General features: G+C 48.0%; 1 protein-coding gene across 3 annotated transcripts in view; it reads left to right on the top strand.

The window, feature by feature from the left end:
• Positions 1–786: 786 nt before the first annotated feature.
• The window catches only part of ift70 (intraflagellar transport 70), a 354021-nt gene continuing 330873 nt past the window's right edge, over positions 787–23934 (top strand). For all 3 annotated transcript variants that reach the window (XM_072480753.1, XM_072480751.1, XM_072480750.1), the window contains exon 1: positions 787–966. In XM_072480753.1, the coding sequence (XP_072336854.1) occupies positions 913–966 (54 nt within the window). In that variant the 5' untranslated portion in view covers positions 787–912. The remainder of the gene's footprint in view (positions 967–23934) is intronic.

The raw sequence follows: 23934 nt of genomic DNA, 5'->3' as shown, positions 1-23934 counted from the left end.
GGCTGCCCATTGGTTGTGTCCTATTCTGAGTGTTCATTGGTTGCATGTTTGCATATCATGACACCACCGTGCTGCCCTGGACTATCAGTGTCCCTGTGACCTGGGAAGAATACCAGCGTTAAGGGGACGGGGCTTTCCCTGAACAACGGAAGGTCACCTTACACACCCGCATGTGGATCGGGGCGGGAGACCCTTCCGGGAGTAGGGTTGTATATTGTAGTTTATTGTCCAATTTTGCAATACTGTTGCTTTAATCATTGCTTCCTTGCTTCCTGTCTGGATCTAACACAAGGACTGTGGTAAACCACTGTGTTCTGATATTAGAGGTAGTACGGTAGAACCTGCACTACAGGTTCACCCTGCATGCTAGCTCCACTCAGGAGGCGGGTTATAAATATGGTGGCCTCCAGCTCGCAGCCATTTCGTCAGCTGCTGTGCGAAGCCACAAATCTGATACTAATAAAGCCTCAGTTTGGATTCAACTTCGTCTCCAGTCAAATTGATCGTGCCTCAAGGGCTACAAGTTTAAGATGAATCAATATTATGTTATTGAATTAGTCTGCAATTGTTATTTACATTTATTTACTAGATTGCTTTATTGCGAAGGTTGCATGAAGGCTACCGGGATAGGTAAATGTACAATTTCTCAGATAATCAATGGGTGCCAGTAACAAAGATGGCTTCAGAAGCTCAAATTGTCACAGCAGTGGATAAATAACTCTGCCAGGAGGAAAGATGGCGCCCTCACCATGGTAACCGGCGCGGTATTTCTGGTTCCGCCTGTATTTCCGCTCCCGTTTCCATGATTACGGTGTGAGTTCAGAGATTCTGGTCGTTGCTAAACAGCGCTGGGATTTTAGATGAAGTTAATTCATTCTTGCGGAGTCTGATTTCGGACTCGGTGTAATCAAAATGGCGCTGTTGCAGATAAAGGACGGAGAATACACAACGACTATCTACAGACTGGTGAGGCCAACACAGCACCGCCAACTGGGCAGTGAGCAGGGCTCAGTTAATGGCCAGGCCAAGGGTCAGTTAATGGGCAGTGAGCAGGGGGCCAGTTAATGGACATGGCAGGGGTTAGTTAAAATGCAGTGAGCAGCGGCTCAGTTAATGGGCGGTGAGCAGCGGCTCAGTTAATGGCCAGGCCAAGGGTCAGTTAATGGGCAGTGAGCAGGGGGCCAGTTAATGGACATGGCAGGTGTTAGTTAAAATGCAGTGAGCAGCGGCTCAGTTAATGGGCAGTGAGCAGCGGCTCAGTTAATGGGCGGTGAGCAGGGGCCCGGTTCGTGGGCGGTGAGCAGGGGCCCGGTTCGTGGGCGGTGAGCAAGGGGCTCAGTTAATGGGCGGTGAGCAAGGGGCTCAGTTAATGGGCGGTGAGCAAGGGGCTCAGTTAATGAGCGGTGAGCAGGGCTCAGTTAATGGGCGGTGAGCAGCGGCTCAGTTAATGGGCGGTGAGCAGGGGCCCGGTTCGTGGGCGGTGAGCAGGGGTCAGTTAATGGGCGGTGAGCAAGGGGCTCAGTTAATGAGCGGTGAGCAGGGCTCAGTTAATGGGCGGTGAGCAAGGGGCTCAGTTAATGGGCGGTGAGCAGGGGTCAGTTAATGGGCGGTGAGCAAGGGGCTCAGTTAATGGGTGGTGAGCAAGGGGCTCAGTTAATGGGCGGTGAGCAAGGGGCTCAGTTAATGGGCGGTGAGCAAGGGGCTCAGTTAATGGGCGGTGAGCAAGGGGCTCAGTTAATGGGCGGTGAGCAAGGGGCTCAGTTAATGGGCGGTGAGCAGGGCTCAGTTAATGGGTGGTGAGCAAGGGGCTCAGTTAATGGGTGGTGAGCAAGGGGCTCAGTTAATGGGCGGTGAGCAAGGGGCTCAGTTAATGGGCGGTGAGCAGGGCTCAGTTAATGGGCGGTGAGCAAGGGGCTCAGTTAATGGGCGGTGAGCAAGGGGCTCAGTTAATGGGCGGTGAGCAAAGGGCTCAGTTAATGAGCGGTGAGCAAAGGGCTCAGTTAATGAGCGGTGAGCAAAGGGCTCAGTTAATGGGCGGTGAGCAAGGGGCTCAGTTAATGGGCGGTGAGCAAGGGGCTCAGTTAATGGGCGGTGAGCAAGGGGCTCAGTTAATGGGCGGTGAGCAAGGGGCTCAGTTAATGGGCGGTGAGCAAGGGGCTCAGTTAATGGGCGGTGAGCAAGGGGCTCAGTTAATGGGCGGTGAGCAAGGGGCTCAGTTAATGGGCGGTGAGCAAGGGGCTCAGTTAATGGGCGGTGAGCAAGGGGCTCAGTTAATGGGCGGTGAGCAAGGGGCTCAGTTAATGGGCGGTGGGCAAGGGGCTCAGTTAATGGGCGGTGAGCAAGGGGCTCAGTTAATGGGCGGTGAGCAGGGCTCAGTTAATGGGCGTTGAGCAAGGGGCTCAGTTAATGGGCGGTGGGCAAGGGGCTCAGTTAATGGGCGGTGAGCAGGGCTCAGTTAATGGGCGTTGAGCAAGGGGCTCAGTTAATGGGCGGTGAGCAAGGGGCTCAGTTAATGGGCGGTGAGCAGGGCTCAGTTAATGGGCGTTGAGCAAGGGGCTCAGTTAATGGGCGGTGAGCAGGGGCCCGGTTCGTGGGCGGTGAGCAGGGGCCCGGTTTTGGGGGTGGCGAGCAGGGGCCCGGTTTCGGGGGCGCCCGGGTTCGGGGGCGCCCGGGTTCGGGGGCGGCGGTTTCGGGGGTGGGGGGCCCCCCAGTTAATGGAAATTGGCGGTGTTCAGTTAATGGGCCGAGGTCGGGGGGTCAGCTAATGGGCCGAGGTCGGGGGTCAGCTAATGGGCCGAGGTCGGGGGTCAGCTAATGGGCCGAGGTCGGGGGTCAGCTAATGGGCCGAGGTCGGGGTTCAGCTAATGGGCCGAGGTCGGGGTTCAGCTAATGGGCCGAGGTCGGGGTTCAGCTAATGGGCCGAGGTCGGGGTTCAGCTAATGGGCCGAGGTCGGGGTTCAGCTAATGGGCCGAGGTCGGGGTTCAGCTAATGGGCCGAGGTCGGGGTTCAGCTAATGGGCCGAGGTCGGGGTTCAGCTAATGGGCCGAGGTCGGGGTTCAGCTAATGGGCCGAGGTCGGGGTTCAGCTAATGGGCCGAGGTCGGGGTTCAGCTAATGGGCCGAGGTCGGGGTTCAGCTAATGGGCCGAGGTCGGGGTTCAGCTAATGGGCCGAGGTCGGGGTTCAGCTAATGGGCCGAGGTCGGGGGTCAGCTAATGGGTCGACGTCGGGTGTTTGCTAATGGACAGCGGACAGTGGCCAGTTGGTGAGTGGTGGGAAGGGGTCAGTAGGTGGGCAGAGAGCAATTCTCAATGGCCATTAACTGACCCATGGCTGCAGTTTTGAAGGAGAGTTATGTGGACTCTAAACAGTAACTCTTTGTCCTCAGAATCTGCAAGCCCTCATAGAATCCCTGCAGTGCAGAAGGAGGCCATACACCCACCCTCAGAAAGAGCTCCTAACCTATCCCACTCCCCCACCCTATCCCATAACTCGTGGGCAGCACGGTAGCATTGTGGTTAGCACAATTGCTTACCAGGTTCGATTCCCGGCTGGGTCACTGTCTGTGCGGAGTCTGCACATTCGCCCCGTGTCTGCATGGGTTTCCTCCGGGTGCTCCGGTTTCCTCCCACAGTCCAAAGATGTGCGGGTTAGGTGGATTGGCCAAGCTAAATTGCCCTTGGTGTCCAAAACATGTTAAGTGGGGGTTACTGGGTTATGGGAATAGGGTAGATATGTGGGCTTCAGTAGGGTGCTCTTTGTAAGGGCCGGTGCAGACTCGATGGGCCGAATGGCCTCCTTCTGCACTGTAAATTCTATGAAACCCCATCTAACCATTGGACACTAAGGTGCAATTTAGCATGGCCAATGCACCTAACTTGCACATCTTTAGAAAAAGTAAATTACTGTGGATGCTGGAATCTGAAACAAAAACAGAAAATACTGGACAATCTCAGTAGGTCTGACAGCATCTGTGGAGTGAAAAGGGAGCTAACGCTTCGAATCTGGATGACTCTTTGTCAAAGCTTTTTCAGTTTTTATTTCAGATTTCCGTCATCTGCAGTAATCCGCTCTTGTCTTGCGGCAATGGTTACTCAGAAAATGTTAGAATTAAACTTGAACTCCCTCCCGAATGTTCAACCTCCCCCTGACTGACCTTCCCTGAGATCGGGAGCGAAAATTGGAAACCCTTGTGTGAAAGGCAGAGTTCCACTGAGACCAGTTGGCTAACAGTGTGACAAGCATCTCTGGGGAACTGATGAAAGGTGGTTTCTGTCACTAAGGTTTCAGAGTGTGGTGTGTCTGACCATAGGTCACCTATTAGTTCATATGGGCTGTGTACTTACTGGGAACATTAGTGTATAAGTTATATTTTGTAACTTGTGTTATCCTTACAAATCTGTAACGGTGTAGGTTGGGTGAAGGAGTAGTGTATTATATTTAATTTTCTTATTTAATAAATGTTTTATTTTAAGTTTTGGCAGTCCTGTGACTCTGTTCATCCATGCATCTAAACAAAAAATAAAAGTTCAAATTTATCAAGGTGGTGAAGATTAAGGAGAAATGGAAGGGGGAGCTGGATGGGGAGATAAACTGGAGAGTATGGAGGCGCTACGAAGAGTAAATGCGACCTCATGTGCGAAAATCAGCCTGATACAGTTCAAGGTTGTACACAGCGTGCATAGGACACGGGCAAGACTGAGTGGGTTCTTTCAGTTGGTGGCAGATGAGTGTGAGAAGTGTGGGTGGGGACCAGCAAACCATGCACATATGTGAGGTGGCATGGTGGCACAGTGGTTAACACTGCTACCTCACAGCACCAGAGTTCGATTCCGACCTCGGGTTTCTTCCCACAGTCCAAAGTATGGTGGATTGGCAACTGAACATTCCAGGATTTAGATGCTTCAGGCAGGATAGAGGGGGATGCAAAATGGGCGAGGGAGTTGCATTATTGGTTAAGGAGAATATCACAGCTGTGCTGAGGGAGGACACCTTGGATAGAACTCAGGAATAGGAAGGGTGCTGTCACAATGTTGGAGATTTACTACAGACCTCCTAACAGCCAGCGGGAGATAGAGGAGCAGATATGCAGACAGATTTTGGAAAGATGCATAAACAATAGGGTTGTCATGGTGGGTGATTTTAACTTTCCCTCTATTGACTCGGACACACTGCTAGAGGCATGGATGGAGCAGAATTTGTAAGGTGCGTCCAGGAGGGTCTCCTGAAACAATATGTAAATAGCCCAACTCAGGAAGGGGCCATATTAGACCTGGTGCTGGGGAATGATACCAACCACGCGATCGAAGTTTCAGTAGGAGATCATTTCGGGAACAGTGATCATAATTCTGTAAGTTTTAAGCTGCTTATGGAGAAGGACAAGAGTAGTCCTCGGGTGAAGTTGTTAGACTGGGGGAAGGCTAATTACAACAGCATTAGGCAGGATCTGGAGAGTGTTGCCTGGGTGAGGCTGTTTGAGGGAAAATCAACATACGGCACGTGGGAGGCTTTCAAATGTCAGTTGATTGTAATTTCGGACCGCATGTATCTGTGACGAAGAAAGATAAGGGTGGCAAGTATAGGGAACCCTGGATAGCGAGGGATATTATGAACCTTGTCACGGGCAGCATGGTAGCACAGTGGTTAGCACTGTTGCTTCACAGCCCCAGCGTCCCAGGTTTGATTCCTGGCTTGGGCCACTGTCTGTGTGGAGTCTGCACGTTCTCCCCGTGTCTGCGTGGGTTTCACTCCGGGTGCTCTGGTTTCCTCCCACAGTCCAAAGATGTGCACATTATGTGGATTGGCCATGCTAAATTGCCCTCAGTGTCCAAAAAGGTTAGGTGGGGTTACTGGGTTACAGGGATTGGTTGGGGGTGTGGGCTTAAATGGGGTGCTGTATCCAGGGGCCAGTGCAGACTCGATGGCCCGAATGGCCTCCTTCTGCACTGCAAATTCTATGATATCTATGAAAAAGAAAAAGGAAGCATTCGTAAGGTCTTAGGACAAATTAAGCCCTTGAAGAATATAAAGCAAGTAGGAAGGAACTTAAGGTAGGGGTTAGGAAGGCCAAAAGGGGTCATGAATTGTCATTAGCAAACAGGATTAAGGAAAATCCTAAGGCATTTTATACATATGTAAAGAGCCAGAGGGTAGCCTGAGAAAGGGTTGGTCCATTCAAGTATATTGGAGGGAATCTATGTATGGAACCAGAGGAAATGGGAGAGATACTCAATGAATACTATGCCTCCGTATTCACCGAAGTGAAGGACTTGGTGGATGAGGAGTATAGGGTAGAGTGTGTAGATATGTTGATATTACTGAAGAGGAGGTGTTGGGCATCTTAAAAAGGATTAAAGTAGATTAGTCCCCAGAGTCTGGGATATACAAAGAACAAAGAAAAGTACAGCACAGGAACAGTCCCTTTGGCCCTCCAAGCTTGTGCCGACCATGCTGCCCGTCTAAACTAAAATCTTCTACACTTCCTGGGTCCGTATCCCTCTATTTCCTTCTAATTCATGTATTTGTCAAGATGCATCTTAAATGTCACTATCGTCCCTGCTTTCACCACCTCCTCCGGCAGCGAGTTCCAGGCACCCCTTCTGGGAGGTGAGTAGTGAATTTAAAAAGCCTTACCTTTACAGGAGCAGCCCTTTGGATTTCGGCGGCAGCGGTGCGCAGGGGCCTTCTGGGAGGTGAGTAGTGAGTTTAAAAGCTCTTACCTTTACAGGAGCAGCCCTTTGGATTTCGGCGGCAGCGGTGCGCAGGGGCCTTCTGGGAGGTGAGTAGTGAGTTTAAAAGCTCTTACCTTTACAGGAGCAGCCCTTTGAATTTCGGTGGCAGCGGTGCGCAGGGACCTTCTGGGAGGTGAGTAGTGAATTTAAAAAGCCTTACCTTTACAGGAGCAGCCCTTTGGATTTCGGCGGCAGCGGTGCGCAGGGGCCTTCTGGGAGGTGAGTAGTGAGTTTAAAAGCTCTTACCTTTACAGGAGCAGCCCTTTGGATTTCGGTGGCAGCGGTGCGCAGGGACCTTCTGGGAGGTGAGTAGTGAATTTAAAAAGCCTTGCCTGGTCCCGTGTCTGTTCTTCTTTTCTGTTTTATTTGTTTTTATATAAGGCGGGAACCGGAAGTTCGACCTCTGGCAAGTCCCCCCCCCCCCCCCAACCAATAAATTCTGGTGGAGAGGAAACCCGAGACACTACACGTGTAGTGTCTCCCACCCGCCCTCCTCCTCTAACCTAATACTAAGACCCATTGGTGTAAGGTAAGTGCCATATTATATTATTATATTATTAGCATTGTGCAGGTCAAGGATCGGAGGTGGAGGAGCAGTCTCTGTCAGCGAGAGAACCTGAGAACATCTCAGACACTCAGAAGGTAAGAAGGTAAGTAAGTGATTTTTACTTTTATACCTTTTTTCAAATTGTGTGTGTTGGGGGGAAACTGAAGTGACATCACAGAAAAGCTGTGACCTGAGTGGCTGGTTGGGATTCTAACCTAAATTTAAAAAAAAATAAAAAAATTTGAGTATTTGGGAACTAATTAAACATAATAACTTAATTATAATTTAGAGGATATCTAAGCCAGAGATCGGAGAATATTATAGTTAGCTATCGCATTTCTATTAGAAATCTAGTGCTAGGAAACAGACAGTTGACAGTAACTTTGCAATTTTAAAAAAAAGTATTTTAAAAAAAAAAGACAAATTTTAATTAATTGACGCAATGTCAGTTAGAGGGGTGCTGTGCTCTGACTGTGAGATGTGGCAGGTCCGGGAGGCTTCCAGCGTCCCGGATGGCTTCATCTGCAGAAAGTGCACCCAACTGCAGCTCCTCACAGACCGCATGGTTCGGTTGGAGCAGCAATTGGATGCACTTAGGAGCATGCAGGTGGCGGAAAGCGTCATAGATCGCAGTTATGTAAATGTGGTCACACCCAAGGTGCAGACAGAGAAATGGGTGACCACCAGAAAGGGCAGGCAGTCAGTGCAGGAATCCCCTGTGGTTGTCCCCCTCTCGAACAGATATACCCCTTTGGATACTGTCGGGGGGGATAGCCTATCAGGGGAAAACAGCAGCAGCCAGAGCAGTGGCACCACGGCTGGCTCTGATGTTCAGAAGGGAGGGTCAAAGCGCAGAAGAGTAATAGTAATAGGGGACTCTATAGTCAGGGGCACAGATAGGCGCTTCTGTGGACGTGAAAGAGACTCCAGGATGGTATGTTGCCTCCCTGGTGCCAGGGTCCAGGATGTCTCCGAACGGGTAGAGGGAATCCTGAAGGGGGAGGGCAAACAGGCAGAGGTCGTTGTACATATTGGTACTAACGACATAGGCAGGAAGGAGCATGAGGTCCTGCAGCAGGAGTTCAGGGAGCTAGGCAGAAAGTTAAAAGACAGGACCTCGAGGGTTGTAATCTCGGGATTACTCCCTGTGCCACGTGCCAGTGAGGCTAGAAATAGGAAGATAGAGCAGACAAACACGTGGCTAAACAGCTGGTGTAGGAGGGAGGGTTTCCGTTATCTGGACCACTGGGAGCTCTTCCGGGGCAGGTGTGACCTGTATAAGATGGACGGGTTGCATCTAAACCGGAGAGGCATAAATATCCTGGCCGCGAGGTTTGCTAGTGTCACACGGGAGGGTTTAAACTAGTATGGCAGGGGGGTGGGCACGGGAGCAATAGGTCAGAAGGTGAGAGCATTGAGGGAGAACTAGGGAATAGGGACAGTGTGGCTCTGAGGCAGAGCAGACGGGGAGAAGTTGCTGAACACAGTGGGTCTGGTGGCCTGAAGTGCATATGTTTTAATGCAAGGAGCATTACGGGTAAGGCAGATGAACTTAGAGCTTGGATTACTACTTGGAACTATGATGTTGTTGCCATTACAGAGACCTGGTTGAGGGAAGGGCAGGATTGGCAGCTAAACGTTCCAGGATTTAGATGTTTCAGGCGGGATAGAGGGGGATGTAAAAGGGGAGGCGGAGTTGCGCTACTTGTTCGGGAGAATATCACAGCTATACTGCGAGAGGACACCTCAGAGGGCAGTGAGGCTATATGGGTAGAGATCAGGAATAAGAAGGGTGCAGTCACAATGTTGGGGGTATACTACAGGCCTCCCAACAGCCAGTGGGAGATAGAGGAGCAGATAGGTAGACAGATTTTGGAAAAGAGTAAAAACAACAGGGTTGTGGTGATGGGAGACTTCAACTTGCCCAATATTGACTGGGACTCACTTAGTGCCAGGGGCTTAGCTGGGGCTGAGTTTGTAAGGAGCATCCAGGAGGGCTTCTTAAAACAATATGTAAACAGTCCAACTAGGGAAGGGGCGGTACTGGACCTGGTATTGGGGAATGAGCCCGGCCAGGTGGTAGATGTTTCAGTAGGGGAGCATTTCGGTAACAGCGACCACAATTCAGTAAGTTTTAAAGTACTGGTGGACAAGGATAAGAGTGGTCCGAGGATGAATGTGCTAAATTGGGGGAAGGCTAATTATAACAGTATTAGGCGGGAACTGAAGAACATAGATTGGGGGCGGATGTTTGAGGGCAAATCAACATCTGACATGTGGGAGGCTTTCAAGTGTCAGTTGAAAGGAATACAGGACAGGCATGTTCCTGTGAGGAAGAAAGATAAATACGGCAATTTTCGGGAACCTTGGATGACGAGTGATATTGTAGGCCTCGTCAAAAAGAAAAAGGAGGCATTTGTCAGGGCTAAAAGGCTGGGAACAGACGAAGCCTGTGTGGCATATAAGGAAAGTAGGAAGGAACTTAAGCAAGGAGTCAGGAGGGCTAGAAGGGGTCATGAAAAGTCATTGGCAAATAGGGTTAAGGAAAATCCCAAGGCTTTTTACACGTACATAAAAAGCAAGAGGGTAGCCAGGGAAAGGGTTGGCCCACTGAAGGATAGGCAAGGGAATCTATGTGTGGAGCCAGAGGAAATGGGCGAGGTACTAAATGAATACTTTGCATCAGTATTCACCAAAGAGAAGGAATTTGTAGATGTTGAGTCTGGAGAAGGGGGTGTAGATAGCCTGGGTCACATTGTGATCCAAAAAGACGAGGTGTTGGGTGTCATAAAAAATATTAAGGTAGATAAGTCCCCAGGGCCGGATGGGATCTACCCCAGAATACTGAAGAAGGCTGGAGAGGAAATTGCTGAGGCCTTGACAGAAATCTTTGGTTCCTCGCTGTCTTCAGGGGATGTCCCGGAGGACTGGAGAATAGCCAATGTTGTTCCTCTGTTTAAGAAGGGTAGCAAGGATAATCCCGGGAACTACAGGCCGGTGAGCCTTACTTCAGTGGTAGGGAAATTACTGGAGAGAATTCTTCAAGACAGGATCTACTCCCATTTGGAAGCAAATGGACGTATTAGTGAGAGGCAGCACGGTTTTGTGAAGGGGAGGTCGTGTCTCACTAACTTGATAGAGTTTTTCGAGGAGGTCACTAAGATGATTGATGCAGGTAGGGCAGTAGATGTTGTCTATATGGACTTCAGTAAGGCCTTTGACAAGGTCCCTCATGGTAGACTAGTACAAAAGGTGAAGTCACACGGGATCAGGGGTGAACTGGCAAGGTGGATACAGAACTGGCTAGGCCATAGAAGGCAGAGGGTAGCAATGGAGGGATGCTTTTCTAATTGGAGGGCTGTGACCAGTGGTGTTCCACAGGGATCAGTGCTGGGACCTTTGCTCTTTGTAGTATATATAAATGATTTGGAGGAAAATGTAACTGGTCTGATTAGTAAGTTTGCAGACGACACAAAGGTTGGTGGAATTGCGGATAGCGATGAGGACTGTCTGAGGATACAGCAGGATTTAGATTGTCTGGAGACTTGGGCGGAGAGATGGCAGATGGAGTTTAATCCGCACAAATGTGATGTAATGCATTTTGGAAGGGCTAATGCAGGTAGGGAAAATACAGTGAATGGTAGAACCCTCAAGAGTATTGAAAGTCAAAGAGATCTAGGAGTACAGGTCCACAGGTCATTGAAAGGGGCAACACAGGTGGAGAAGGTAGTCAAGAAGGCATACGGCATGCTTGCCTTCATTGGCCGGGGCATTGAGTATAAGAATTGGCAAGTCATGTTGCAGCTGTATAGAACCTTAGTTAGGCCACACTTGGAGTATAGTGTTCAATTCTGGTCGCCACACTACCAGAAGGATGTGGAGGCTTTAGAGAGGGTGCAGAAGAGATTTACCAGAATGTTGCCTGGTATGGATGGCATAAGCTATGAGGAGCGATTGAATGAACTCGGTTTGTTCTCACTGGAACGAAGGAGGTTGAGGGGCGACCTGATAGAGGTATACAAAATTATGAGGGGCATAGACAGAGTGGATAGTCAGAGGCTTTTCCCCAGGGTAGAGGGGTCAATTACTAGGGGGCATAGGTTTAAGGTGAGAGGGGCAAAGTTTAGAGTAGATGTACGAGGCAAGTTTTTTACGCAGAGGGTAGTGGGTGCCTGGAACTCACTACCGGAGGAGGTAGTGGAAGCAGGGACGATAGGGACATTTAAGGGGCATCTTGACAAATATATGAATAGGATGGGAATAGAAGGATACGGACCCAGGAAGTGTAGAAGATTGTAGTTTAGTCGGGCAGTATGGTCGGCACGGGCTTGGAGGGCCGAAGGGCCTGTTCCTGTGCTGTACATTTCTTTGTTCTTTGTTCTTTGTTCACCCACTACCCTCTGTGTAAAAAAAAAAAAAAACTTGCCTCGTTCATCTCCTCTAAACCTCGCATCTTAAACCGATGTCCCCTAGTAATTGACCCCTCTACCTTGGGAAAAAGCCTCTGGCTATCCACTTTGTCTATGCCCTCCATAATTTTGTAGACCTCTATCAGGTCGCCCCTCGACCTCCGTCGGTCCAGTGAGAACAAACCGAGTTTATTCAACCGCTCCTCATAGCTAATGCCCTCCATACGAGGCAACATCCTGGTAAATCTCTCTGCACCCTCTCTAAAGCTGCCACATCCTTCTGGTAGTGTGGCGACCAGAATTGAACACTATACTCCAAGTGTAGCCTAACTAAGGTTCTATACAGCTGCAACATGACTTGCCAATTCTTATAATCAGTGCCCGGCCAATGAAGGCAAGCATGCCGTATGCCTTCTTGACTACCTTCTCCACCTGTGTTGCCCCTTTCAGTGACCTGTGGACCTGTACACCTAGATATCTCTGACTGTCAATACTCTTGAGGGTTCTCCCATTCACTGTATATTCCCTACCTGCATTAGACCTTCCTCACATTTGTCTGGATTAAACTTGATCTGCCATCTCTCCGCCCAAGTTTCCAAACCATCTAAATCTACTCCAGAATACTGCGGGAGGCGAGGGAGGAAATTGCCGGGGCCTTGACAGTAATCTTTGTATCCTCATTGGCTACAGGTGATGTTCCAGAGGGGCGGCAGGGATAATCCAGGAAATTATAGGCCAGTGAGCCTTACGTTAGTGGTAGGGAAATTATTGGAAAAGTTTCTTGGCGATAGGATTAACTCACTTTTGGAAACAAATGGACCTGTTAGTGATCGTGGGTAGCACATTTTGAGAGGTGGTCACACCGCAGGCTCAGACTCCGCAGGTCGGTTGGGAATGGGTGATCACCAGACAGAACAAGAGAGCGAGGCCGGTAGTGCAGGAATCTCCTGTGGCCCTTCCCCTGCAGAACCGATATACCGTTTTGGATACTGTTGAGGGGAATGGCCTCTCAATCGAAAACAGCAACAGCCAAACTCGTGGCACCACGGTTGGTTCTGCTGCAGAGGGGAGGGGTAAGTGTGCCAGTGCAATAGTTATAGGGGACTCAATTGTAAGGGACATAGACAGACGTTTCTGTCGCTGCAAACGAGACTCCAGGATGGTATGTTGCCTCCCTGGTGCTAGGGTCAAGGATGCCTCGCAGCGGGAACAGGACATTCTGGAGGGGGAGGGTGAACAGCCAGTGGTCGCAGCACACATCGGTACAAACACCATTGGTTTAAAAAAAGGGATGAGGTCCTAAAAGCAGAATACAGGGAGCTAAGAAGGAAGTTAAGAAATCGGTCCTCAATGGTAGTGATCTCGGTTCCTACCGGTGCCATGTGCTAGTCAGAGTAGAAATGACAGGATATATTGGATGAATACGTGGCTGAAGAGATGGTGTCAGGGGAAGGGTTTCAGATTCCTGGGGAATTGGAACAGGTTCTGGGGAGGTGGGACCTGTACAAACTGGATGGTTACACCTGGGGAGGATTGGGACTGGTGACCTTTAGGGGGGCGGGGGGGGGTGCTATTTGTTAGAGCGGTTGGTGAGGGTTTAAACTAATATGCCAGGGGGATGGGAACCTATGCAAGGAGTCAGAGAAAGGGACTAAGGACAAAAACAAAAGGTAGAAAGGTGAATAAGAAAAGTGATACGTGGAGAAACTAGGGGCAAATTTCAACCGAGGCAAAAAGAAAAATATTGGGAGAAAGACAAACAATGTGAAACAGACAAACATAAAGGCTCTGTGCCTTAATGCATGGAGCATTTGCAATAAAGTGGATGAACTAATCGTGCAGATAGATATAAATGAGTACGATGTAATTGGGATTACGGAGACATGGCTGCAGGAGCCTATATGGGTAGAGTTGAGAAATACCAAGGGGCAAAAAACATGAGTGGGTGTCATATATCGACCCCCAAACTGCAGTGGTGATGTTGGGAATGGCATTAAACTTAAAATTAGAGATGCATATAATAAGGAAATATCGGTGGTCATGGGTGATTTTAATCTTCACATAGATTGGGCAAATCAAATTAGCTACAATGCCGTAGAAGAAGAATTCCTGGAGTGTGTACGGGATGGTTTTCTTGACCAATATGTGAAGGAACCTACGAGAGGGTAGGTCATCTTCGACTGGGTACTGTGGAATGAGAAGGGAATCATTGCCTATCTGGCTGTGCGCGACCCCTTGGGGATGAGCGACCATTACATGATAGAATTTTTTATCAAGATGGAAAGTGCAGTAGTTGATTTGGAGTTGAGGGTGCTGAATCTTAATAAGGGAACTATGAAGATATAATGCGTGAGTTGGCCTTGATAGATTGAGGAGGGTTACTTAAAGGAATGACGGTGGATAGACAATGGCAAACATTCAAGGAACGCATAGGGGAACTGCAGCAACTGTTCGTTCCTGTCTGACACAAAAGCAAAATGGGTACTAATCCATGGCTTACAAAGGAAATTAGAAATAGTAGCCGATCTAAGGAAGAAGCATACAGATTGGCCAAGGAAAACAATGTCTGAGGATTGGGAGCAGTTTAGAATTCAGCAAAGAAGGACAAAGGGATTAATTAAGAAGGGGAAAATACAGTACGAAAGTAAGCTTGCAGGGAACATAAAGATTGACACTAAGAGTTTCTATAGATATGTGAAGAGAAAGAGATTGGTAAAGACAAACGTAGGCCCCTACAGACAGAATCAGGGGAATGCATAATAAGAGACAAAGAAATGGCTGAGCAATTGAATACATACTTTGGTTCTGTCTTCACAAAAGAGGACACAAATCAGACCCCAGAAATGTTGGAGAATGAAAGGTTTAGTGAGGGGGAAGAATGAGGGAAATCAGTATTAGTAGAGAAATGGTGCTGGGAAAACTGATGGGATTGAAGGCAGATAAATCCCCAGGGCCTGAGAATCTGCATCCCAGAGGTGGCTCTGGAAATAGTGGATGCATTGGTGGTCATCTTCCGGGATTCTATAGACTCTGGAACTGTCCCTGCATACTGGAGGGTAACTAATGGCACTCCAATATTCAAAAAGGGAGGTAGAGAGCAAGCAGGCAATTATAGACCAGTAAGGCGAACATCAGCAGTGGGAAAATTCTTGAATCCTTTTATCAAGGACTTTATAGCGGAACATTTAGAAAGCAGTGGCAGGATCAGTCAGGGTCAGCATGGATTTATGAAGGGGAAAATCATGCTTGACAAATCTGTTGGAATTCTTTGAAGATGTAACTAGTTGACAAGGGACTTTCAGAAGGCGTTTAACAAAGTCCCGCATAAGAGATTGTTGTGCAAAGTTAACGTGCAATGGGAGTGGGGAAAGTGTATTGAGGTGGATAGAAAACTGGTTGGCAGAGAGGAAACAAAGTGTAGGAATTAATGGGTCCTTTTCAAATTGGCAGGCAGTAACCACAGGGATCAGTGCTGGGACCCCAGCTTTTCACTATATATTAATGATTTGGATGAGGGAACAAAATATAACATCTCAAAGTTTGCAGATGATACCAAGTTGGTAGGAGGGTGAACTGTGACAAGGATGCAGGGATCCTACAGCATGATCTGGACAGGTTGGGCGAATGGGCAAATCAATGGCAGATGCAGTATTGTTTGTGTAAGTATCAGGTTATTCACTTTGGAAGCAAAAACAGGAAGGCAGATTACGACCTGAATGGTTGTAAATTGGGAGAGGGGAGTGTGCAGTGGGACCTGGGTGTCCTTGTGCACCAGTCGCTGAAGGTAAGCATGCAGGTGCAGCAGGCGGTAAAGAATGCTAATGGTATGTTGGCCTTCATTGTGAGAGGTTCGACTACAGACGCAGGGTAGTGTTGCTGCAATTATACAGGGCCTTGATATTGTGTGCAGTTTTGGTCTCCTTTTGTCAGGAAAGATGTTCTTGCTCTCGAGCAAAGGTTTACCAGACTGATTCCAGGTCATGGTGGGACTGCCATATGAGGAAAGATTGACTTGGTTAGGATTGTTCTCGCTGGAGTTCAGAAGAATGAGGGTGATCTCATAGAGACTTATAAAATTCTAATAGGACGAGACAGGGTAGATGCAGGGACGATGTTTCCGATGGTGGGTGTGTCCAGAACTAGGGGTCATAGAACATAGAACTGTACATTACTGCACAGTACAGGCCCTTCGGCCCAAGATGTTGTGCCGAACTAGTCTGAAACTAAGATCAAATCAACCTACTCCCAATCATTCTAGTGCACTCCATATGCCTATCCAATAACCGCTTGAAAGTTCCCATCACCATAGCTGGGTGTGCGTTCCACGCCCCAACCACTCTGAGTAAAGAATCTACCTCTGACATCCCTCCTATATCTTCCACCATGAACCTTATAGTTATGCCCCCTTGTAACAGCTACATCCACCCGAGGAAAAAGTCGCTGAATATCCACTCTATCTATCCCTCTCATCATCTTATACACCTCAATTAAGTCACCTCTCATCCTCCTTTGCTCCAATGAGAAAAGCCCTAGCTCCCTCAACCTTTCCTCATAAGACTCACCCACCAATCCAGGCAGCATCCTGGTATATCTCCTTTGCACCCTTTCCAATGCTTCCACATCCTTCCTATAATGAGGTGACCAGAACTGCACACAATACTCCAAATGTGGTCTAACCAAGGTCTTGTACAGTTGCAGCATAACCTCACGGCTCTTAAACTCAATCCCCCGTTAATAAATGCTAACACATTTCCTCACGGCTCTATCCACTTGGGTGGCAACTTTCAGAGATCTATGGACATGAACTCCAAGATCTTTCTGCTCCTTCACATGTTGATTCCCAAATTTCTTTCTCCGTCAGTCTGGCCTCAATAAAAGTCGAGATGGATTCGCACGTAAAAAGAAGTTATTTTATTCAGCTTGCAAGCTTGATTCATTTCACAGAAACATAAGAGACATCCAGTCGCCTACATCCCAGAAAGCGAATTAACAAAGAGACAAAGGGATCTCTGCAAATCAATTCAAATGGTATCAAGTTTCACATACTCGACGCCCATAGGTCAGCCTATATCCCTTCTGACCTGTTTGATCTATTCTGATTGGCTCACTTCCAATTCCTTTCTCTGGCCCCTATCAATGCAGCATCACTCTCGTAGACACACCTCTTCCTGCTTTCCCCATGCGGTCTCAAATCCCTTTGTCTCTATCTGCCAGAATCAAAGTGGCTTATTTCTACATTACATTAACTAATATCTCTAAAGTAACTATTTTATATCACATTCGTCAACATTCTTCAGAACCCTGCCGTTAACCATTTAATCCCATGTAGGGCCAGTCAAGGACAGGGATGGGAAGTTGTGTGTGGAGTCTGAAGAGATAGGCGAGATACTAAATGAATATTTTTCGTCAGTATTCACTCCGGAAAAAGATAATGTTGTGGAGGAGAATGCTGAGACCCAGGCTATTAGAATAGATGGCATTGAGGTACGTAGGGAAGAGGTGTTGGCAATTCTGGACAGGCTGAAAATAGATAAGTCCCCGGGGCCTGATGGGATTTATCCTAGGATTCTCTGGAAAGCCAGGGAAGAGATTGCTGGGCCTTTGGCTTTGATTTTTATGTCATCATTGGCTACAGGAATAGTGATGATGTGGAGATGCCGGCGTTGGACTGGGGTGAGCACAGTAAGAAGTCTTACAACACCAGGTTAAAGTCCAACAGGTTTGTTTCAATGTCACTAGCTTTCGGAGCGCTGCTCCTTCCTCAGGTGAATGAAGAGGTATGTTCCAGAAACATACATATAGACAAATTCAAAGATGCCAAACAATGCTTGGAATGCGACCATTAGCAGGTGATTAAATCTTTACAGATCCAGAGATGGGGTAACCCCAGGTTAAAGAGGTGTGAATTGTATCAAGCCAGGGCAGTTGGTAGGATTTCGCAGGCCAGATGGTGGGGGATGAATGTAATGCAACATGAATCCCAGGTCCCGGTTGAGGCCGCACTCGTGTGCGGAACTTGGCTATAAGTTTCTGCTCGGCGATTCTGCGTTGTCGCGCGTCCTGAAGGCCGCCTTGGAGAACGCTTACCCGGAGATCAGAGGCTGAATGCCCTTGACTGCTGAAGTGTTCCCCGACTGGAAGGGAACATTCCTGCCTGGTGATTGTTGCGCGATGTCCGTTCATTCATTGTCGCAGCGTCTGCATGGTCTCGCCAATGTACCACGCTTCGGGACATCCTTTCCTGCAGCGTATGAGGTAGACAACGTTGGCCGAGTCGCACGAGTATGTACCGCGTACCTGGTGGGTGGTGTTCTCACGTGTAATAGTGGTATCCATATTGATGATCTGGCACGTCTTGCAGAGACTGCCATGGCAGGGTTGTGTGGTGTTGTGGTCACTGTTCTGAAGACTGGGTAGTTTGCTGCAAACAATGGTTTGTTTGAGGTTGCGCGGTTGTTTGAAGGCAATTAGTGGGGGTGTGGGGATGACCATGCAGACGCTGCGACAACGAATGAACGGACATCGTGCAACAATCACCAGGCAGGAATGTTCCCTTCCAGTCGGGGAACACCCTTCAGCAGTCAAGGGCATTCAGCCTCTGATCTCCGGGTAAGCGTTCTCCAAGGCGGCCTTCAGGACGCGCGACAACGCAGAATCGCCGAGCAGAAACTTGTAGCCAAGTTCCGCACACGAGTGCGGCCTCAACCGGGACCTGGGATTCATGTCGCATTACATTCACCCCCCACCATCTGGCCTGTGAAATCCTACCAACTGTCCTGGCTTGATACAATTCACACCTCTTTAACCTGGGGTTACCCCATCTCTGGATCTGTAAAGATTTAATCACCTGCTAATGGTCGCATTCCAAGCATTGTTTGGCATCTTTGAATTTGTCTATATGTATGTTTCTAGAACATACCTCTTCATTCACCTGAGGAAGGAGCAGCGCTCCGAAAGCTAGTGACATCGAAACAAACCTGTTGGACTTTAACCTGGTGTTGTAAGACTTCTTACTGTACAGGAATAGTGCCAGAGGACTGGAGGATAGCAAATGTGGTCCCTTTGTTCAAGAAGGGGAGTAGAGACAACCCCGGCAACTATAGACCGGTGAGCCTCACGTCTGTTGTGGGTAAAGTCTTGGAGGGGATTATAAGAGACAAGATTTATAATCATCTAGATAGGAATAATATGATTAGGGATAGTCAGAATGGCTTTGTGAAGGGTAGGTCATGCCTCACAAACCTTATCGAGTTCTTTGAGAAGGTGACTGAACAGGTAGACAAGGGTAGAGCAGTTGATGTGGTGTATATGGATTTCAGTAAAGCGTTTGATAAGGTTCCCCACGGTAGGCTATTGCAGAAAATACGGAGGCTGGGGATTGAGGGTGATTTAGAGATGTGGATCAGAAATTGGCTAGCTGAAAGAAGACAGAGGGTGGTGGTTGATGGGAAATGTTCAGAATGGAGTTCAGTTACAAGTGGCGTACCACAAGGATCTGTTCTGGGGCCGTTGCTGATGTGATTTTTATAAATGACCTAGTGGAGGGCGCAGAAGGGTAGGTGAGTAAATTTGCAGACAACACTAAAGTCGGTGGTGTTGTCGACAGTGTGGAAGGATGTTGCAGGTTACAGAGGGACATATATAAGCTGCAGAGCTGGGCTGAGAGGTGGCAAATGGAGTTTGATGTAGAGAAGTGTGAGGTGATTCACTTTGGAAGGAATAACAGGAATGCGGAATATTTGGCTAATGGTAAAATTCTTGGAAGTGTGGATGAGCAGAGGGATCTTGGTGTCCATGGACATTGATCCCTGAAAGTTGCCACCCAGGTTGATAGGGTTGTGAAGAAGGCCTATGGTGTGTTGGCCTTTATTGGTAGAGGGATTGAGTTCCGGAGTCATTAGGTCATGTTGCAGCTGTACAAAACTCTGGCACGGCCGCATTTGGAGTATTGCGTACAGTTCTGGTCACATTATAGGAAGGACGTGGAAGCTTTGGAGCGGGTGCAGAGGAGATTTACCAGGATGTTGCCTGGTATGGAGGGAAAATCTTATGAGGAAAGGCTGATGGACTTGAGGTCATTTTCGTTAGAGAGAAGAAGGTTAAGAGGAGACTTAATAGAGGCATACAAAATGATCAGGGGGTTAGATAGGGTGGACAGTGAGAGCCTTCTCCCGCGGATGGAAATGGCTAGCACGAGGGGACATAGCCTTAAACTGAGGGGTAATAGATATAGGTCAGAGGTAGGTTCTTTACGCAAAGAGTGGTGAGGCCGTGGAATGCCCTACCTGCAATAGTAGTGAACTCGCCCACATTGAGGGCATTTAAAAGTTTATTGGATAAGCATATGGATGATAATGGCATAGTGCAGGTTAGATGGCTTTTGTTTTTTGACTTCCCATGTCGGTGCAACATCGTGGGCCGAAGGGCCTGTACTGCGCTGTATCGTTCTATGTTCTAATCCACATTCAAATTTGTCCTACCAAAATGAATCACCTCACACTTATCAGGGTTAAACTCCATCTGCCACTTTTCAGCCCAGCTCTGCATCCTATCAATGTCTCTTTGCAGCCTACAACAGTCCTCCACATTATCCACTACTCCACCAATCTTGGTGTCACCAGCAAATTTACTAACCCAACCTTCAACTCCATCATCCAAGTCATTGATAAAAATCACAAATAGCAGAGGACCCAGCACTGATCCCTGTGGTACACCGCTGGTGACTGGACTCCAGGATGGAAATTTACCATCTACTACCACCCTCTGTCTTCTATGTGATAGCTAGTTTCTGATCCCATCGGCCAAATTTCCCTCTATGCCATGCCTCCTTACTTTCTGCATGAGCCGACCATGGGGCACCTTATCACACGCCTTGCTAAAACCCATGTACGACATCAACTGCTCTACCTTCATCTATGTACTTAATTACCTCCTCAAAGAATACAATCAAGCTTGTGAGGCAAGACTTACCCCTCAGAAATCCGTGCTGACTATCCTGGATTAAGCTGTATCTTTCCAAATGATCATTAAACCCTATCCCCTCAGGACTCTTTCCAATACTTTACCGATGACCGAAGTGAGACTAATTGGCCGAAAATTCCCAGGGTTATACCTAGTCCCTTTCTTGAACAAGGGGACAACATTCGCCTCTCTCCAGTCACTATTCCTGTAGACAAGTGAGGACACAAAGATCAAAGCCAAAGGCTCTGCAATCTCCTCTCTCGCCTCCCAAAGACTCCTAGGATATATCCCATCAGACCCAGGGGACTTATCTATCTTCAGGCTTCTCAAAATTTCTAACACATCTTCCTTCCGAATATCTATCTCCTCCAGCCTACCAATCTGTATCGCACTATCCTCCTCAACAACATGGCCCCTCTCCTTTGTGAACACTGAAGAAAAGTATTCATTTAGGGCCTCTCCTATATCTTCAGACTCCATGCACATGTTCCCACCAAATCTAACACTTGGCCCGGTTCATTCCCCAGTACCAAATCCAATGTGGCCCTGCCTCATGTCGGTCTATCCACATATTGTGTGAGGAAACCCTCCTGCACACACTGGATAAAAACAACCCCATCCAAACTATTCGAATTATAGTGGTTCCAATCAATATTTGGAAAGTTAAAGTCACCCATGACAACTACACTGTGACTACCGCACCTATCCAAAATCTGCATTGCAATCTTTTCCTCCACGTCACTGTTACTGTTTGGGGGCCTATTGACCAGCCCTAACTTCACCTTGGTCACCCTTTTATTCCTCACATAAGTGTAAAAAAGCCTTGTGGTTTTCCTTGATCCTACCTGCCAAGGACTTCTCATGCCCCCTCCTATGCCCTTTCTTGAGCTTCCTAGCTATCCTGTATCCCTCAAGTGCCCTAACTGAACCTTGTTTTCTCATCCTTACATAAGCCCCCATCTTCCTCTTGACAAGACATTCAACCTCTTTTGTAAACCATGGTTCCCTCACGCGACCATTTCCTCCCTGCCCAACAGGGACATACATATCAAGGACACGCAGCATTTGCTCCTTGAACAAGCTCCACATCTCAATTGTGCCCATCCCTGACAGTTCCTGTTTCCATCTTATGCTCCCCAATTCTTGCCTAATAGCATCGTATTTACCCTTTCCCCCGTTATAAACCTTGCCCTGCCGTATGTTCCTCTCCCTCTCCATTGCTACAGTGAAAGTCACTGAATTGTGGTCACTATCTCCAAAGTGCTCTCCCGCAACCAAATCTAACACTTGGCCCGGTTCATTACCCAGTACCAAATCCAATGTGGCCCTGCCTCATGTCGGTCTATCCACATATTGTGTGAGGAAACCCTCCTGCACACACTGGATAAAAACAACCCCATCCAAACTATTCGAATTATAGTGGTTCCAATCAATATTTGGAAAGTTAAAGTCACCCATGACAACTACACTGTGACTACCGCACCTATCCAAAATCTGCATTGCAATCTTTTCCTCCATGTCTCTGTTACTGTTTGGGGGCCTATAGAAAACAAAGTGACCGCTCCTTTCCTATTTCTAACTTCAGCCTAACTTCAACCCACACTACCTCGGTAGACATCCTCCTCAAGCTGCCTTTCTGCAGCCATTATACTATCCTTGATTAACAATGCTACTTCTCCACCTCTTTTACCACCTTCCCTACTCTTACTGCAACATCTAAACCCCAGAAACTCCAACAACCATTCCTGCCCCTGTTCTATCCACATCTCCGTAATGGCCACAACATCGTAGTCCCAGGTACCAATCCATGCTTCAAGCTCACCAACCTTATTCCTGATGCTCCTCGTATTGAAGTAGACACACTTCAAACCACCTTCATTCCTGCAGGTCCACCCTTGTGACCTTGGTACCTTCCTCAGTACTGCACTACCTCAACTTCCTGAACTCCAGCAACGCTATCTCCTGGACTACAAATTAGTTTCCCACAGTCTGAGGATTCAGGGTAAACCATTTCTGACAGAGATGAGGAGACATTTCTTCACCCAAAGAGTGGTGAGCCTGTGGAATTCATTACCACAAGAATTAGTTGATGCTAAAACATTGAATATATTCAAGAAGCGGCCAGATATAGCACTTGGGGAGACTGGAATCAAAGGCTATGGGGAGAAAGCCGGATTAGGCTATTGAATTGGATGATCAGCCATGATCGTGATAAATGGTGGGGCAGGCTCGACGGGCCAGATGGACTCCTCCTGCTCCAATCTTCTATCTATCTATTGGCAGTATGGTTTTGTGAAGGGGAGGTTGTGCCTCACTAATTTGATCGGATTTTTTGAGGAAGTGACAAAGATGATAGATGAGGGAAAGGCAGTAGATGTATACATGGACTTCAGTAACGTCTTTGACAAGGTACCTCATGGTAGACTGGTACAAAAGGGGACGTCACATGGGATCAGAGGAGAACTGGCAACTTGGATACAGAACTGGCTTGGGCACAGAAGACGGAGGGTAGCAGTAGAAGGGTGCTTTTCGGAATGGAAGGCTGTGGCTAGCGGCATTCCACAGGGCTCAGTTCTTGGACCTTTGTTGTTTGTAATGTACATAAATGATTTGGAAGAAAATGTAGCAGGTCTGATTAGTAAGTTCGCAGACGACACAATAATTGGTGGAGTTGCAGATATTGAAGAGGATTGTCAGAGGATACAGCAAAATGTATACTGGTTGGAGTCTTTGGCGGAGAAATGGCAGAAGGAGTTTAATCCGGGCAAGTGAGGTAATGCACTTTGGAAGGTCCAAATATAGGAATTACACATTACTTGCGAGTACTGACAGCAGAGAGATCTGGGCATGCATGTGCACCAATCACTGAAAGTGGCAACTCTTGTGGGTAAGGTGGTCAAGAAGGCATACGGCATGCTAGCCTTCATTGGTCGGGACGTTGAAAATACAAATTGGCAAGTCATGTTGCAGCTTTACAGGACCTTAGGCCTCATTTAAAATATTGTGTACAATTCTGGTCGCCACACTACCAGAAGGATGTGGATGCTTTGGAGAGCGGTTTACGGATGTTGCCTGGGAAGGAGGGCATTAGAGAGGTGAGATAAACCTGTTATGTTCTCACTGGAACGACGGAGGTTGAGAAGTGACCCTGATGGATGTCTACAAGATTGAGTGGCATGGGCAGAGTGGATAGTCAGATGCTCTTTCCTGGGGTAGGGGAGTCAAGTACTAGGGGACATAGGTTTAAAGTGTGGGGAAAAGTTTAGAACAGATGTGCGAGGCAGGTA

The sequence above is a fragment of the Scyliorhinus torazame genome, chromosome 17 (assembly GCF_047496885.1).
Source record: "Scyliorhinus torazame isolate Kashiwa2021f chromosome 17, sScyTor2.1, whole genome shotgun sequence".
NCBI lineage: Eukaryota > Metazoa > Chordata > Chondrichthyes > Carcharhiniformes > Scyliorhinidae > Scyliorhinus > Scyliorhinus torazame.
Note: the sequence above shows the minus strand (reverse complement) of the source record. Positions and strands in the feature narration are given on the sequence as shown.